Source organism: Xenopus laevis, chromosome 8L, assembly GCF_017654675.1.
Source record: "Xenopus laevis strain J_2021 chromosome 8L, Xenopus_laevis_v10.1, whole genome shotgun sequence".
Taxonomy (NCBI): domain Eukaryota; kingdom Metazoa; phylum Chordata; class Amphibia; order Anura; family Pipidae; genus Xenopus; species Xenopus laevis.
In genome coordinates, this window is record NC_054385.1 from 9,248,735 (window position 1) to 9,266,945 (window position 18,211).

Below are 18,211 nucleotides of genomic sequence, written 5' to 3' on the forward strand. Positions count from 1 at the left end.
TATACTTTAAAGGAACAGTAACACTAAAAACTGAAGGTGTCTTAAAGGAATGACAATATAAGATAGCGTTGGCCTACACTAGTGTGTTTGCTTAAGAAACACTACAATTTTTTTATATAAACAAGCTGCTGTGTAGCCATGGGGGCAGCCATTCAAGCACAGGATACACAGTAGATAACAGAAAAGTACTACTATAGTTTATATAACAAGCTGCTTTGTAGCCATTCAAAGCTGAAAAGGGAGAAAAGGCACAGGCTACACAGTAGATAGCAGATAAGTACTACTATAGTTTATATAAACAATCTGCTATGTAGCCATGGGGGTAGCCATTCAAGCACAGGATACACAGTAGATAACAGATAAGTACTACTATAGTTTATATAAACAAGCTGCTGTGTAGCCATGGGGGCAGCCATTCAAGCACTGGATACACAGTAGATAACAGGTAAGTACTACTATAGTTTATATAAACAAGCTGCTGTGTAGCCATGGGGGCAGCCATTCAAGCACTGGATACACAGTAGATAACAGATAAGCCATGTAGAATCCCATTGTATACTACAGGGGTTATCTGCTGTGTATCATGTGCCTTCTCTCCTTTTTCAGCTGTGATTGGCTGCCCCCATGGCTACACAGCAGCCTGTTTATGTAAACTATAGTAGTACTTATCTGTTATCTACTGTGTGTCCTGTGCTTGAATGGCTGCCCCCATGGCTACAAAGCAGCTTGTTTATATAAACTATAGTAGTACTTATCTGTTATCTACTCTGTATCCTGTGCCTTTTCTCCTTTTTCAGCTTTGAATGGCTGCCCCCATGGCTACACAGCAGCTTGTCATATAAAATATTGTATATTTTGAAAAAACACGTCCGTTATAACAGGGCAGCACAACAGTACGTTATATTTACATTACTTTAAAAGACTTTCTTGTTTTGGTGTTACTGTTTCTTTAACAACTGATACATGCGGTGTGCCCAGTCTGTGGTCCTTCAGCTGTTGTCGAACTACAACCCTCCGTGTCCTACTATGGTGCTTGCAGAACTATGGGACCCTCATTTTGGTGTCAGCTGTTGCCTGCCTTTGGCTATTTCTGGGAAGAGAATCCAAGACAATAGTGAAGAATCCTTCCTCCATTCTGTTTTTATCAATGCCTTCAGTCAGGAACAGTTTTTGAAAAAAAAAAAAAAAAGAGTTGTGCCACTGAAGGAGGAAGAACAAACAGCATTGCATTTTAAAGCATTTCAATTTTAATCAAGATTTTTTTTTTTTTTTGCAGCCTTGTGACTGGCGCAATATGTAATTTACTATTCTCCTGTCTAGTGATGCCCCATAAGGTGAATGTGCTGTGAATGAACCGAATTTAGGAATTGCACTAAATACAATAGACATCCTTTCATGTTCGTATGGTGGAAAGTGTGGTTTTTACCCTGACCACACCGGAGCAGACGTTAAAGGGGAACTATCGCGGAAATTAAAATGTAATATAAGCTTCCTCATACTGAAGAAACTTTTCTAAATACAATCAATTAAATATCCTGCATTGTTTCTGAAATAATTAAAGGGAAACTGTCATGGGAAAACATGTTTTTTTCAAAACACATCAGTTAATAGTGCTGCTCCAGCAGAATTCTGCACTGAAATCCATTTTTCAAAAGACCAAACAGATTTTTTTATATTCAATTTTGACATCTGACATGGGGCTAGACATAGTCAGTTTCCCAGCTGCCCACAGTCATGTGACTTGTGCTCTGATAAACTTCACTCTTTACTGCTGTACTGCAAGTTGGAGTGATATCACCCCCCCAAGCAACCTAACAACAGAACAATGGGAAGGTAACCAGATAGCAGCTCCCTAACACAAGATAACAGCTGCCTGGTAGATCTAAGAACAACATAAAATCCAGGTCCCACTGAGACACATTCAGTTACATTGAGTAGGAGAAACGACAGCCTGCCAGAAAGCAGTTCCATCCTAAAGTGCAGGCACAAGTCACATAACTGGGGCAGCTGTCTAGCCCCATGTCAGATTTAAAAATTTAATATAAAAAAAATCTGTTTGCTCTTTTGAGAAATGGATTCCAGTGCAGAATTCTGCTGGAGCAGCACTATTAACTGATGTGTTTTGGAAAAAACATGTTTTCCCATGACGGTATCCCTTTAAGTTTATCTTCACTATTCCTCTCTCAGCATCTTTTTCTCTTCATTCCGTCTTCATGCAGCAGTTGGGTGTCACATATTAATTGACGGTTAGATCCAATAAATCTTATAGGGGGGCTTCCTTTCCTAGCAGATGTATTAGAGCCCACTCAAATAACTGATTCCAGCACAAACAAAATCTAACAATATATGCCTTTTGCACAAATTCTGCATGTAGAGAGACAGGATCTCAATAAAGTGAGCTCTAATACATGTTCTGGGCAAAAGGAGCCCCCCTATGAGATATATTGGATCATTCATCTGACACCCAACTCCTGAATGAAGACAGAATGAAGAGAAACAGATGCTGAGAGGGGAATAGTGAAGATAAACTCATTGGGCTTTGAATGTAAACCATGGCTTGCAGCTTTGCACAGTAGCTTGTAATTGTATGCAGCAGACCCTGCAACCCCAGGGGAGCCCTAAGCACCTGTTACCGACCTTGCACCTTACCTATCTAGCTTCATCCCCCTTCCATGCACTCTTTGCTATCTGATACAAGCAAGGAGTAAACATGTTTTGGGGTGATGTCTGCATCAGCTGGGTTGTATGTGATCCAATCAGCAAGATCTGTCAAGCCCTACAAGGCCAAATCAAAGAGCACAGGCAGGGAAGTGGGTTAATCCTTGCATTGCCAGTTTTACTCAGGAAGTACTAATCCATTAAAGTCAGATATTAGGGAGACACACATAAGCTTTGTAACCATGTACATTGGGAATAACAATAAATCAATATATGTAAAAAATATTATATGTACAGCTATAACTGTATAACAATCATTGTAACGCTTGCTATGATGAACTCCATCTCCTAGATCTCTGAACAGCTGGCGGCTGCTGGAGGATTCTGGGAGATGGAAGTTCACAACTCATCCAACCATATTCTGTGAAGCTTTTAGTAGTGTAATTGCAGTCTATAACTGTCAGAAGGGTGATTTTACTCATGAATAATGCACTGAATCTTTGAAACCTTTTAGGGTTCTTATTTAAAGGGCAACTGTCATAGTTATAGGAAAGCAACGGATTTAATAAAGCATACACTACACTTTGGAGTGCAGTGTGTGTATATATATATATATATATATATATATATATATATATATATATATATATATATATATATATATATATATATATATATATATATATATATATATATATATAGTCCCACAGTACCAGCACTCCGATCTTTAGACAGGTTCGTGGTGCACGATCAAATACAGGATATATAGAACAAGAAGGATCAGCACTCACTGTATTGATATGAAGAAAAGTTTGCGTTTATTTACATCATAATCCGACGTTTCGGTCCCACCTGGGGACCTTTCTCAAGGACATACATATATATATATATGTATGTATATATATGTATATATATGTATGGGACCTGTTATCCAGAATGCACAGGACCAGGGGTTTTCCGTATAACGTATATTTCCATAATTTAGTTCTTCATGCCTTTAGTCTACTAGAAAATCAAGTAAACATTAAATAAACCAATAGGCTGGTTTTGCTTCCAATAAGGATTAATTATAATCTATAATAATAATCATTTTGTATCAAGTACAAGCTACTGTGTTATTATTAGAGAAAAGGGAAATCATTTTTAAAAATGTGGATTATTTGATTATATTGGAGTCTGTGGGAGACATCCTTTGTGTTATTCGGATCTTTCTGGATAACGGGTTTCCGGATAATGGATCCCATTCACACACACGCACTCTCTCTCTCTCTCTCTCTCTCTCTCTCTCTCTCTCTCTCTCTCTCTCTCTCTCTCTCTCTCTCTCTCTCTCTCTCTCTCTCTCAGAAAGATCACATTCTCTCTCTCTCTCTCAGAAAGATCACATTCTCTCTCTCTCTCTCAGAAAGATCACATTCTCTCTCTCTCAATATTGAAGTGGTTTCCAGCTAAATACAATGTGTAGGGTAGATTACTGTGAATTACTAATGGATTTTATTCTCTCTCTCATAAAGAAAATATTGAAGGAGTGTCCAGCTAAATAAAATGTGAAGGGTAGATTACTGTGGATTACTAATGGATCCCTTCCTCTCTCTCTCTCACTAAATACAATGTGTAAAGTAGATCACTGTTTCACCAAGCAGGGTTAACACTGTGTCATTTTAGTTTACTGTGTGGACTATAGAGGCTGTAAGTGGCTAGTGAATTAGCAGAATGTTCCAGCCCTTCTTACCAAGTTTATATTTAAAATAAAAAAAAAAAACTGTTGGCACTTTGGAAGAGATTCTTAATTAAACTGAAAATGTGGGACTATGTTGCCTTTGGTTTTTTTTGGTTTACCTTACAGTATTAAGTGCGATGTTGCTTATAAAGTGATATGGACCCATTTCCGTAACTGATAGGAACGTGTCGTTACTACCATACTGCTTACCAGTACAGAGGAGTTTTCCTAAACCTTTAGTAGATCAGGGAGCTTTTCTTTAGGATGGACTACTAGGTGTGCAGCATGGTCTCTGTTATTATGCTTTACTGTTTTAAAACATGTTGTCACCATTTTTCTTTCCCTATCCATTCGCCTCTCTTGTTGCAAGGTGCACCCAAGCCACCACAAGAGACACGGGGAAGAATTAGATTGCTGCGCAACTGCAGACATGTCAACTCACTCTTATTTACTTCCCCCACCCTGTGACAAACTGTAACACCCTCTCTGTAATTTGCACTCAAAGATATGTTAACCCCAGTCATTGCTGAGCATTGTAAATGTACCCAGTTTTTCTTTACTTCCCCTTTAAAATATTAAACCATTTTGTGCTCTCTTTAATAACATTATATTGTGTCTTGTTTCATATCACATGTATTGAAAGAAAGGTAAGCAATGCTCTTGTAACCCATAGCAACCAATCTGGTGTTTGCTTTCAAACTATTAAAAGCAACCTGGAAACTGCACATAGTGGTAAAATGGAGAGTATAAATTCGCTCCAGTTCTGGTAACCTTAGCAACCAATCAGCAGGTAGCTTTTGCTAGGCTGCTCTTGGAAAGCAAAGATCTGATTGGTTATTATTGGGGATGCGCCGAATCCAGGATTCTGTTAGGGATTCGGCCTTTTTCACCAGGATTCGGATTCGGCTGAATCCTTCTGCCCAGCTGAATTAGGGGCGGGGGGAAATTTAGTGACTTTTTGTCACAATACAAGGAAGTAAAAGATGTTATCCCCTTCCCACCAGTATTCAGATTCGGTTTGGTATTCGCCCGAATCCTTCACGAAGGATTCGGGGGTTCGGCCGAATCCAAAATAGTGGATTCGGTGCATCCCTAGTTATAAGTTACTAGACCTCTGCTCCACCTCGGTCACTGGTATAGGCAAAAGGGGTTGTAAACCTTTAAATTAATCTTTAATATGATGTAAACTAGAGAGTGATATGCTGAGACCATTTGCAATTACATTCCTCCCAACATTTTAGAAATAAAAAGAGGGCCCATTTTGTGGCCCCACCCCCTAATTACCATATTAATTTTACAAAATTTGGCAGATTATGAAAGTTTGAACATATTTCTGTTTTTTTCAGTTATTAAAGTTTTGCTAATAAGGTGAATTGCCCTTTAAGCTGCAATTCTAACTTCTCCCAAGGGACCTGTTATCTTATATTGTTACAATTACTTATATACTTCAAAATTGTTACAAAAATATCTTATCTGCATCTGTGGCTGTTGTGAGCTCTCTGCCAAAAGCCAATTAAGTTAGAAACATTGTTTCTTTTTTGGCTGTGCAGAGAAAATCGGGACTTTCCAGTACAAATGAGGGACTGTCTTTCTGAAAACGGGACAGTTGGGAGGTATGGAATTAGGGTTGTCATCTTTGCCAGAGGCTAAACATGAACAGGGGCGGGGCAGATAGCATTGTAGGTGGGGCAGTGATGTTGGGGTGGGTATGATGACATCAGAGGAAAGCACAATGATGTCAGTGGTATGACGCTGGGGTGGGTTTAGAGCATCACTTAGATGCAAATGGCTTGATTTCTGTTCCGTTTTCTGAATGTTTTGGGATCCATTATACAGAATTCGGTTATCAAGAAAGCTCTGAAATACAGAGACGCTAATCTAGAAAAACAATTGCTTATTTTTGATTGATTGGTCTTTTTTCAACCCAGCTTAACTATAATTTGCTTTTATTTTCTGTAATAAGAAATGAACTGTACTTGATAATAACTAAGCCATGTTAAGTTGAGTATCTTAGTATTTTAATGTCATTTATTGGCAAGATTATTGTTTGGTTTTCATAAAACCCTATTTGCAAGTGGTTTTAATTTTTTTAATTTTTTGAGTTATTTCATTTTTTATTCAACAGCTCTTCAGTTTGCAGGTTCAGTAAGCTGGTTGCTAGGGTCCAAATTTCCCTAACAACCATGTCCTGATTTGAATAGGACACTGAAATATGAATAGTAGAGGGCTTCTATAGAAAAACAAAATAGCAATATGTAGCCTTACAGAGCATTTGTTTTTTAGATGGGGTCAGTGACTCAAATTTGAAGTAGGGAAAGAGTCAGAAGGGATTTAAAAAAGCTACAAAAATAAAAAAACGAAGGCCAGATGAGAAGTTGCTTAGAATTAGCCATCCTATAACATACTAAAAGTTAACTTAAGGGTGGATCAAGCCTTTAAGACTGAATCTAGTTGCAAAACAACAAGAAGCAGGAAGCTGGGCTCATATTATGGATAATAGGGGAGTGTTCTGTTTCTAATGATAGGAGGTAAGGCCATAAGTTGTCCCTTGTCAATAGTGATACCGAGGCCCATAGCCCCACGTGCCGAATACTGCGAACCCACCACAATGGCCGCACATCCAATCAGCTGCTAATTACTTCAATATATTCGCATTTATAACGACGCTCTTTGCGGCCTTGATTGAGTTTCGGATCCTCATTGGCTATGTGGCCGAAGAGATCGCTTTTTGATTGGCTACGTGCCACGCGTAAACGTCGCGCTGCCCTTGCCTCCCCACCTCTCCCTTCATTGGTTCATTGCAGCCCTTGCCTTCCTCATACATTGGCTAACCCTAACGGATGTTATTTCTATTTCCTCCCATTGGTTCGCACCGCCTCCTCTCTCTCTCCCTATTGGTTGTTTCCAAACGCCCGGTATCCGGGTAAGATGGCGGCGGCAGAACAGTGCTTGCTGTCTGCTCAGTGGCGTCCGGTTTCCTTGACACACGTAGAATACCCTGCAGGTAAGGACGCGCCTAGCGCTCGCCCCAGTCTCGATGAAGGCGCCGTGCTCGTCGAAACAAGAATTAGTGACAGCAATAGGGAGTGTGAGGTAGTGAATGTTTCAGAGACTGGGAAGCCTTCCAAGTTCTGCGCATGTGCAGTACCGGCGAGACTTGCTGCCAGACAGCGAGATACCTACGTGCGCATGCGCGGTGTGGTGGAAATAACCTGTGCTTCCTGGTACGAAGTGAAGTCCATCATTTATTTACCTCACAGACCCTCTAGTTCGTGACCAGTCCCCTCATGAATAAAGGAATGTCTCTTTCATTCTTGTTTTCTTATATAGTGTCTCTAATTGTACCTGTGCTTCCTGGAATGAAGTAAAATCATTTATTTACCTCACAGACCCTCTAGTTAGTGACCAGCCCCCTCATGAATAAAGGAATGTCTCTTTTATTCTTGTTTTCTTATACATACCTCCCAACTGTCCCTTTTTAGAAGGGACTGTCCCTCTTTGGACAGCTCAACCCGCAGTCCCTCGTTTGTACTGGAAAGTCCCTCTTTTCTCTGCACTGAACAGCCAGAAAAAGAAACAAAGTTTCTCACTTAATTGGCTTTTAGCAGAGAGCACAGGACAGGTAACAGGTGCAAATAAGATACTTTGTAACAATTTTAGACACAAAAACAGTTTAGATAAGGAGAAATATTTTCAAACTTTCATAACCTGCCAAATTTTGTAAAACAAACATGGTAATTAGGGGTGTGGCCACATAAAGGGGCGTGGTCAAAAAATTGCTGCGCTACATGCGAAAAAAAAATCTTTGTCCCTCTTTTTACTTCCAAAATGTTGGGAGGTATGCTTATATAGTGTCTCTTATTGTACCTGTGCTTCCTGGAATGAAGTAAAATCATTTATTTACCTCACAGACCCTCTAGTTAGTGACCAGTCCCCTCATGAATAAAGGAATGTCTCTTTTATTCTTAGTTAAGTAGTTGATCCTCTAGAACGAATGGTGTTTCCCCAATCAGGCAATCAGCAGGGGTCTCCTCCACCCTAAAAAAAAGACAATTTCCACAAGATATTGCTGTATTCCTCAAAAACCACAAGGTTTTTGAGCGTCTCAGTCTGCTTTCATTCCTCTTAAAACTTTAGTGGGTAAAAAGGAAGTAACGTGTGGAAGCGTTATAAAAATGTTAATAAATAATTCAAAATTGCACTCACAAGCATTCCTCCAATAAAATCGCTTTAAAACCAATGTGCATTCCGGTCTGTTGTTCCGAGTCCGAGACTGAAACGTCCAGTGTAGTTTCCTCGGGCCACCAGGCTGCCGCTTCCACACTCTTGTCCTGTCGCTGACGCGTTTCGCCGAATGACTTCATCCAGGCATCGCTCATTTGGATAAAGCCATTCGGCAAAGCGCGTCAATAGACGGGAATGCCACGTTGGTTTTAAAGCGTTTTTATTGGAGGAATGCTTGTGAGTGCAATTTTGAATTATTTATTACAATTTTTATAACGCTTCCACGCATGTTACTTCCTTTTTACCCACTAAAGTTTTAAGAAGAATGAAAGCGGACTGAGACGCTCAAATTACATCTGCCTGTATCAAGTTACTTCTTGTAAGTATAAACACCTGCCAGACACACTAGGATCGGATTGTGGGCTTCTGTGCAACTAGAACTCTAAACATCACGGGTGTCAAAACTTGGATATATAAATAAGGACTATAGCCGAAATACCTCTAGCACCACTTAAGTTACGAACTTTTACACTGGTTAAATATTAACTCCTGATGTGGTGCATGATTTTTTTTATTCACATGCGGTTGTATTCGAACATAGCAAGTTCACTAAAAATATCATAATTTATTTTGAAATCCTGCACTATATATATATATATATATATATATATATATATATATATATATATATATATATATATATATATATATATATATATATATATATATATATATATATATATATTTTATCTGTTTTATTCCCCCTCAAAACCTTGTGGTTTTTGAGGAATACAGCAATTTCTAGTGGGAATTGTCTCTTTTATTCTTGTTTTCATATATCGTGTCTGTCACTAATTATACAACAGCTGGTTGGCGGTTTTCCAGTCAAATTGGGCTACTAATTTAAAGCCCTGGTGGATTTTGTAAGTACAAACTAGCCAGGGTACGGATTTGGGCTACTTTTTGGTCCTTTGTACTTTCTTGCCCTAATGTGCCAAGCCTGCGTCTCCCAATGCATGTTGGGTAATGTAGTTTTTATTTAACACTTTGCTTATTTTGCTTACGTTTAATGTAAGACTACAATACCCAGCATGCAATGGGACTGACTTGTGTAGAAGTCGGGCGTTAGCAAATTTTGGGTGCTGTACCCCAGTCTCCCGTCCCTCTTAAGCATTCTTGCATTTTCCTTTGACTTTCCTCAATTTCAGACAATTTGGGGGCAAAAATTAGCAGGCCACCAAAATATCTAGAGGTTGACCTGTTTTACCAATATTTATTGAAATTGTATATGAATTAGGGTCATATGGGGCCCCTGTACCTCCTGAGCCCCTCTGTATTTACACCCCTGGTGACGGGCGAATCTCTCTCATTTTGCTTCATGGAAAAATACGGGAAACAGTGAAAATTTCAAAAAGGCGTATTTTCACATATATTCATTTATTTTATAGACTTTTTTTGCACTGCACATAGTGTGCTATTTTTGGGCTACTTTTGAAGTGTCTCTTGGATGGTTTTGTCACTGACTTTGACTTGTTTTGTAAATTTGACCTGTCAACCCTGGGGTGCAAATAGGCGGGAAGCTGACAGGTCCCACACCCAGTGCTGTCACCTCAGCCCGTTGTTAATCCCACATTTATAATTGGGACACTGGTAATATAAATTGCTACAGACAGCCAGGTACATTTATTGACACAGGGATTTTATAGTAGTCTGACTTTAATAGGGACATGAGGCAACACTGCCCTGAAAGGGGTTATTTGCCTTTAAATTACCTTTTACTATGACATAGAGTCTGACAGAATTTGCAATTGTTTTGTTTTTCTTATGGTTTGTGGTTTTTGTTATTTGGCTTTTTATTCAGCAACTTTCCAATGTTCAATATTTGGCACTCTGGTTGGTAGGGTCCAAATTCCCCTAGCAACCATGCACTGATTTGAATAAGAGACTGGAATAGGAGAGGCCTGAATAGAAAGCAGAGGTAGCAATAACATACATTTGTAGACCTTTGTTTTGTTTGTTTGTTTTTAGTTGGGGTAAGTGACCTCCATTTGAATTCTGGAAAGAAGCAAAAGACCAATGCAAATAATTCAAAATACAATAAAATATAGAGATTGAAGATCACTTGCAAACTTGCTAGGACTTGGACTTTCTATAACGTGCTAAAAGTTATCTTAAAGTTTAACAAACTCTTTAAAGGAGAACCAAACCCTTCTTATTAAAACCCCCTACCCTACATTAGACCCTGCTTCCCCCACAGCCGAGGTGTTACCCTAGTTAAATGCCCATAACTCTTTACTTACCCCTCATTGCAGATTCAGGGCATCAGAGTTCACGGGCGACATCTTCTTCTCTTCGGGAACTTGTCCCTTTCTCAAGTCGCCCAGAGATATTCAATGCTGTATGCGGTAGATGTACAGAATGGTTGTAAAAACATCTTATTCTGAACACCTATAACTGAAACCTTGGCCTACACTATATAAATTATTTGAATCAGTCTGGGAACTTATAACAAGCAGGCAGGAGCCATTTTGAGGACACTGTTATTAAGGCAAGTTTTGCATCATCTCAGGATCCTATTTGTGCACCAGAATGGGGGACCTGATGTCCATCCCCATGCCCTGGTTACACAATTATTGGGGGGAATGTGGGGAGAGCAGTGACATGTAGGAAGTGCTGAATGGAAAGTGAAAGTAATTGTCTACCCCGCCTCTATGCCTGAGGCATAGAGGCGGGGCAGACAATATTTGATTGACAGCTGATATTTTTGAATGAGCTTACAACAGCTATGAATGCTTTAATAAAAAATAAAAATTTAATTTCATGTTTAGTTTGATTATACAGCTTTTTGTGTCTGGGCACATTTTTACGTTTGTCACTGTCCTCCTTTCCCTTTCAGGAGATATTTATGGGCAGCTGTTAGCCTACCTCAGCTTAGGTCCAGTTTTCATTCTCATCAGTTTTCTAACGCTGATTATATTCAAGAGGGAACTTCACACGGTAAGATCCAACTCTTATATAGAAGTCTCTGGGTAATATCCTGTTACTTTAAGGAGAATCTCTTCCTAAAAACTGTTTCTACATAATGAAAGAAAATCTAATTCGAAGCAACTTACCTATATCCATTTATCCCTCATAATCACTGGGTTTATAACTGTGTAAAATAGTGATGTGCGGATCGGGCCGATACCCGCGGGATGGGTGGGTTCAGGCCGATCTCGTCACTTTCAACTTCCTGGTTCCAGTTTTATAGGTGTTTGCCTGTCCTCGCCCCCTTTGTGATGTCTGGGGTGGGATGGTGCGGGTCTATAAATAGAGGAAAGAAGGTGGGTTTGGGGTCGGATGCGGGTCGAGTTTTTCTCAACCCGCACATTACTAGTGTAAAAAGCCATTGCTGTTGAAAGCAGTGGTCACCCTTTGCTGTTCTCTGCTTCTGATTCCCGAAACAACGTAGCAGCAGTTGTCCTCCAGGTCTGTAAATCTACTGCTACATTATTGCATTAGTTGGTAACAGCAGTGCAGAAAATATAAACCGCTGCTTTCAGTCACAATTACATTTACACGTAACATAACCGATGAAAATGTGCCATAAATGTATATTGGGAAGTTGCCTAGACTTTAACGTTTTCATGATGCAAATCGTGCAGTTCCCCTTTAAACTTTTAATCTTTGCTTTCCAGATTTCCTTCCTGCTGGGCTTGGTGGTTAATGAAGGGGTTAACTGGCTAATAAAGAATATTGTCAGAGAGCCACGACCATGTGAAGGTAAGTGAGAGAGATTGCATTTAGAGGAATAGTACAACTCTGATTAAAACATAATTCAAATGGGTAGTGCAATCTTGCAGTCATTAGGTGGCATTCTACAGATGAGGCTTATGGCTGCTCTTATTTAGTAAAATCATAAATACTCCTGTGCCTGAGTGAGAGATAAGCCAACCACTCTTTGCCTTAAGACTGGTAGCAAATGAATAAATTAAAATGCATTACTTAAGTACTACAATGCTCCAATGGATTGATCACAGCTAGTTGCTGCTTGTTGTTGTGGGTTATTGCACAGGTGCACATATGACTTGTCTTTTTAACAGGCATAATAGTGATGGGGGCCCAGAAAGAGACCTGATGGATGCACAGTTATAACATAATCTTAAATAATATTAATAATAATAAAATGTATAATAATTTTGACCACTGGGCATTAAGCGAGCACTAACAGGCTTGGCACAGATCTAAGCGAGTTGGTTGGCTCTTGTTTTTTACATTTCAAAAGCTGTTCTCCTCTAACTGTAAACTGCAAACTATTTATGTAATAGGCTCATTATGTAATGTGGTTGAAGTACCTGCATTCAGGGCCGCCATCAGGGGGGCACAAGGGGTACAAGTGGCCCGGGCCTGAAGGGGGGCTTGGCAGTGCTGAACTTTTCGAAAGAGCTGGGCCCCCCTTGACAGCGCCAAAGCCGTGCCGCCTCCTTCCAAAGTCCCGAGGTGCCGAAAAAGCCAAAGTCCGAATCGATGAAAATCACTAAAACAGCTGAAGTTCAAGACCTGAAGTGGCAAAAAGACCCAAAGTCACAAAAGGAGGAGAACTTGTTGTCCTGAAGCCATGAGTTCAATTCCTCTGAACACCAATGTGTGTTTTTTCTAAGTTTTTTTTAATCTCCTGGCCACCAATGTATCATTTTGCCACCTTTTTTTTTTTTTTTTTTTTTAATGTTCTTTGGGGCCCCAAATTTTTTTTTAACTTGTAAGGGGGGCCCTGGCACCAATGCTTTTAAGAAATCTTTTATGGGGGGCCCTGGCCCCCAATAGCTTTTTATAACTTGAATGTATGTGGGAGGGGGTTACTTTTTTTAGCGCTGATGTCTGTGTGGTCTTTTAACTGTGATGGGCTGGATCTGGGGCGGGGCTTGGGAAAATTTTGTTGTACGGGGCCCTGTAATTTCTAATGGCAGCCCTGTCTGTATTTCATACTAAATAACCTCATCTTCCTTAGGGACCCATGCAACCGTGACCACAGAATATGGTCTCCCTTCCAGCCATTCCCAGTTCATGTGGTTTTTCTCAGTCTATTCATTCCTCTTCCTGTACTTAAGGTGAGTGTGCACTTACGGATAACTGTTCTTGGCTCATTTGTAGTGGTTGGTGCTGACTTGCACTTATGAAGTAGGACAGTCTAGTATTGTTGCCTTTGTCTTAGGGGTGTAACAATACAGACAGAGGGCCAGTGGTATAATTGTATGAAACCAATCACAATCTTACCCATGGTTTGAGGGTGTTAATAGTAGAGCATCATCTTAATCTAGGGGAATACATTGGATTAGTTCTCCTTGGAGCCATAGAATAGAGATGCCTGGTTCTGCCAATCTTCCACATGCGCCTGCCCAACCCACCACCATGTTTAATAGATCCATGGTCAACCAGCCCCCCTCTGATTATGTCAGAGAATTACAGTCACATGGGCAGAGAAATGATCAGATTACGGCGGGAATAGGCACTGACTGGATGAGGACTGAGGGTGTCCTGATACTTAACCGGTAGGAAGGTGGGTCTGTCTCTTTCAGCGATAATATTGACTTGGATTCTCTAAACCTGCCATTTCTCTCTCAGGATGCATCAAACAAACAATGCCCGTTTCCTGGACCTTCTCTGGCGGCATGTGCTGTCCCTGTGCCTTCTGACAGCGGCATTCCTAGTCTCGTATAGTAGGTACGCACAGATATGTCTCACAGCACCAGTTGCTGACATAATGGATCTTTCCAGTTGGTGGATTTTTAACTGGTCTCCCTTCTTTCCCCTTTAGAGTGTATCTTGTGTATCACAGCTGGAGTCAGGTGGTCTATGGTGGTGTGGCGGGGAGCGTCTTGGCCATTGCCTGGTTTGTTATTACACAAGAGATTCTGACACCTCTTTTCCCAAGGATCGCAGCATGGTAAGTCCTGCCTGATAACGCACAAGTAACATAGTAGGTTGAAAAAAAGACACGTCCATCAAGTTCAACCTTTTAACTTTTTTTAACCTGCTTAACTGCCAGTTGATCCAGAGGAAGGCGAAAATCCCTTCTGAAGCCTCTTGAATTTGCCTCAGAGGGGGAAAAAAATCCTTCCTGACTCCAAAATGGCAATGGGACCAGTCCCTGGATCAACTTCCATAACCCTGTATTCATTTACTTGCAAAACACCATCCAACCCCTTCTTGAAGCTATCTAATGTATCAGCCTGTACCACTGATTCAGGGAGACAATTCCACATATTCACAGCTCTCACTGTAACAAACCCCTTCCAAATATTTACCTCCTTTCTTCTAATAGGAATAGGTGACCTTGTGTCAGCTGGAAAGACCTACTGTTAAATAAATCATTTGAGAGATTATTATATGATCCCCTTATATATTTATACACAGTTATCATATCTCCCCTTAAGCGCTTCTTCTCCAGCATGAACATCCCCAATTTGGCCAGTCTTTCCTCATAGCTAAGATTTCCCATACCTTTTACCAGCTTAGTTGCCCCTCTCTAATTCAATAATGTCCTGTTTGAGTGATAGAGACCAAAGGTTCCTTCACTGAGTGTTCCAAGCTTCAGCTGTTTAGTACTTTTCATTCCTTGTGCTTCACTGGCCAAAGAAAGAAACACAACTTATTTCTTAAACTGCCGCTTTGCCAAATTGATTGAGTCCTAGGTGTAATAGCCCTTATGTGCTTTTAAAATCACCTGATGGAGAATAACGCAGCATTTTGAGGCCAAGGGTGCAGGGTGCAGATTCTCTTCACCAAACGGTATCTGTCCAATAATTAATTTTCTATTATAGCCTATGAGAGCTGACCGTTTCAGGCAGCAGAGAATCCACTGGGCCATTTTAAAGGGTTTAGCTCACCTTTGAGTTAAATTTTAGTATGATGCAGAGCATTATATTCTGAGACAATATGCAATGGCTTTCATTTTTTATTTGTGGTTTTTGACTTATTTAGCTTTTTAGTCAGCAGCTCTCCAATTTTCAATTTCAGCTGGTTGCTAGGGTCCAAATTAGCCTAGCAACCATGCATCGATTTAAATAAGAGACTGGAGCATGAATAGGAGAGGACCTGAATAGAAAGATGACTTATTAACACTGTGCAACCATCATTCTGCTCTAGCTGAATTGCTGCAGGTGTTTGTGCTCCTTTTTGCAGAGCGAAGCACTGAGGGGCGGGTGGTGAAGGAGGCACATCGGTAACCCCCCTAACTTATGTTATCACAGTGACGGTTTGACTAACCTTGTCTTTTAATTTCTCCACCAGGCCGATTTCTGAATTCTTCCTAATCCGAGACACCAGTCTGATCCCCAACATCTTATGGTTTGAGTACACAGTCACCCGAGCAGAAGCCAGGTAAACTTCATATTGTGGGGAATCAATGTTATTTTTTCATTGCTGTATGATGCAGACAGTGACAGTCTTCAATCTGGTTGCAAAGGACCAGACTATCCCTAAACGGTTTCAGCGAGAGACTAGAAGATGAATAGGAGAGGGCCTGAATAGGAATAAAAAGTAACAATGAAATTGTAGCCTCACAGAGCAATGGTTTGTGGTTGCTGGGGCCATTTGAAAAGCTGGAAAGCAGCAGAAAATAAAAGGCGAATCATTAAAAAACTGCAGCTAAGAACTAGAACAACTTGAAGGTGAACTAACCCTGTAGCACAGATCTTTTCATCACGTTACGCTATTCTATTGAATTCTTTCATTTCCTCCGTCACTTCCAGAAACAGACAACGTAAACTGGGCACCAAACTTCAGTGAGCCGACCTCTGCGAGAGACCGGGATGGGCGTAAGCAGTTAGGATCCACTAAATCATGGCCGCCGGAAAGGAACCGAAACCAGCGCCACCTACGTTGCAGAGAGGAAACCTTTTAAACTGACGGACCAAATCGTTAAAAGCGAGACCTTTTGCGGTGACTTTACTTGTCTGTGTTGCGCACAGCTCTTCTGCATGGCAGCGCGGGGGATTCCTATGGCTACACTATCCAATGAACCTTCTCCAAATACTCAACTCAGGAGACAGGCGGCTGTTATATCCTTTTTTTTTTTTTCCATTTTTCTTTTTTAAGGAATTGCAAATTCCACCCAAGACTTATTTTTTTTTTTAATGCATGGAAATCCACTTTTTATTTAATTTAACTTTTTTTAAATTAAAAACAAAAAACTGAAACGGGTCGGGGGCTTAGAATGGGGAATAATTATGCATACTCTGCAGCGTTTGGATGACTTCTGCTGCTTCGGACCCAACCCGCTTGATAGAAGACAGCGCCATTTGTTATGTCTAACACTGCAGAGCTCATGTGACAAGGGCCTTAGCTTAGTAGCCGCCAAATAACACTTCCCCCTAGGGGCATTCGCTATGCTCTCTGAGGTGCCTATTGCTGATTGGTTGAGGGATTTCAGGCTGAAAGCCAATCCGGTTGCACTTTGTAGAAGGGTTCACGAGAGAGAGGACTATGACTTACCCTTTTAACACTAGTGATTTTCTTTTGTTTTTTTTGATGTGTGTTCGAAAAAAGGAGAAACTGTAAAACGTCAGGGCTTCTGTTTCATCACTTCATAGCAGCTCAAGCACCGTCCGATAACCAACCATACTCAAGTCTTGCCTAGGAATGAATGGTGATGTTTCTCTACCCATCTCTGGTGCTGCCCCCTCATACAGTCCACTTGGCCATATGTATTCCTTCATACTTCTGACTCCATCTTCCAGTGTATGGATGTTGCCTGAGGATGCTGGGAGCTGTAGTTCTAAACTGGCATTTTGGGGATTGAATATCCCATAACGTAGCGCATGAGTTATTGTTAAACAGACCTGCATTTAATTGTCCTTTTCTCCTCACCAATCAAGTCCAGCATTGTTGCAGCTGCATTACCTTTCAAGTCAGTTGTAAAACACAATAAAATCTTTTCAGATGGTTGATCTGATGTTAAATGCATTCAGTGCAAATGGGAATTTGGGCAAATCTATAATTATATATGAGGGGTTCTGAGACCGTATAGACACAAGGCTCCAGGCTGAGTTATACAGGGAACTCTGAGTATCACTCATGTATTATAAGGGATAATGTACACCCTACTGTAAATGATAAGGATATGAAAAGTCACTGAGGGATTCTGTGACCATATAAAGTAATAAGACTGCAGGTTGAGTTATACAGGAAACTCTCAGAATTACAAAGGATAATGTACCCCCTACTGTAAGAGATAAGGATATTAGAAATTATTGAGGGGTTATAAGGCCATATGAAGACACAAGGCTGCAGGTTGAGTTATACAGGGAACTCAGACTACCACTCATGTATTATAATGTACCCCCCATTGTAAATGATAAGGATATTAGAAGTCACTGAGGGGTTGTTCTGTGACCATATAAAGGCACAAGGCTTCAGGCTGAGTTATACAGTGAACTCAGAGTATCACTCATTTATTATAAGGGATAATGTACCCCACTGTAAATAAGGATATTAGACTTCACCAAGGAATTATAGTGAACAGGTTTTAATAAATTATGTATCACATTGAAATAAATGTTAAGTGCTAAAGTCACCACCTGGCAGTAGAGGCAGCAGTGTTGGCAGATGTTGGCCAATATAACTGAATTATGT

The 18,211-nt window shown here is 40.4% G+C and overlaps 1 protein-coding gene across 1 annotated transcript; it reads left to right on the forward strand.

Annotated features, from left to right (window-relative positions):
* Nucleotides 1–7,294: 7,294 nt before the first annotated feature.
* On the forward strand, nt 7,295–17,524 carry dolpp1.L (dolichyldiphosphatase 1 L homeolog). Its single transcript, NM_001099910.1, is given in 8 exon segments — nt 7,295–7,379; nt 11,496–11,596; nt 12,277–12,361; nt 13,587–13,686; nt 14,201–14,299; nt 14,394–14,522; nt 15,869–15,958; nt 16,330–17,524. Coding segments are annotated over 8 exon segments (717 nt in total). The 5' UTR covers nt 7,295–7,303; the 3' UTR covers nt 16,367–17,524.
* The last annotated feature ends 687 nt before the right edge of the window (nt 17,525–18,211 follow it).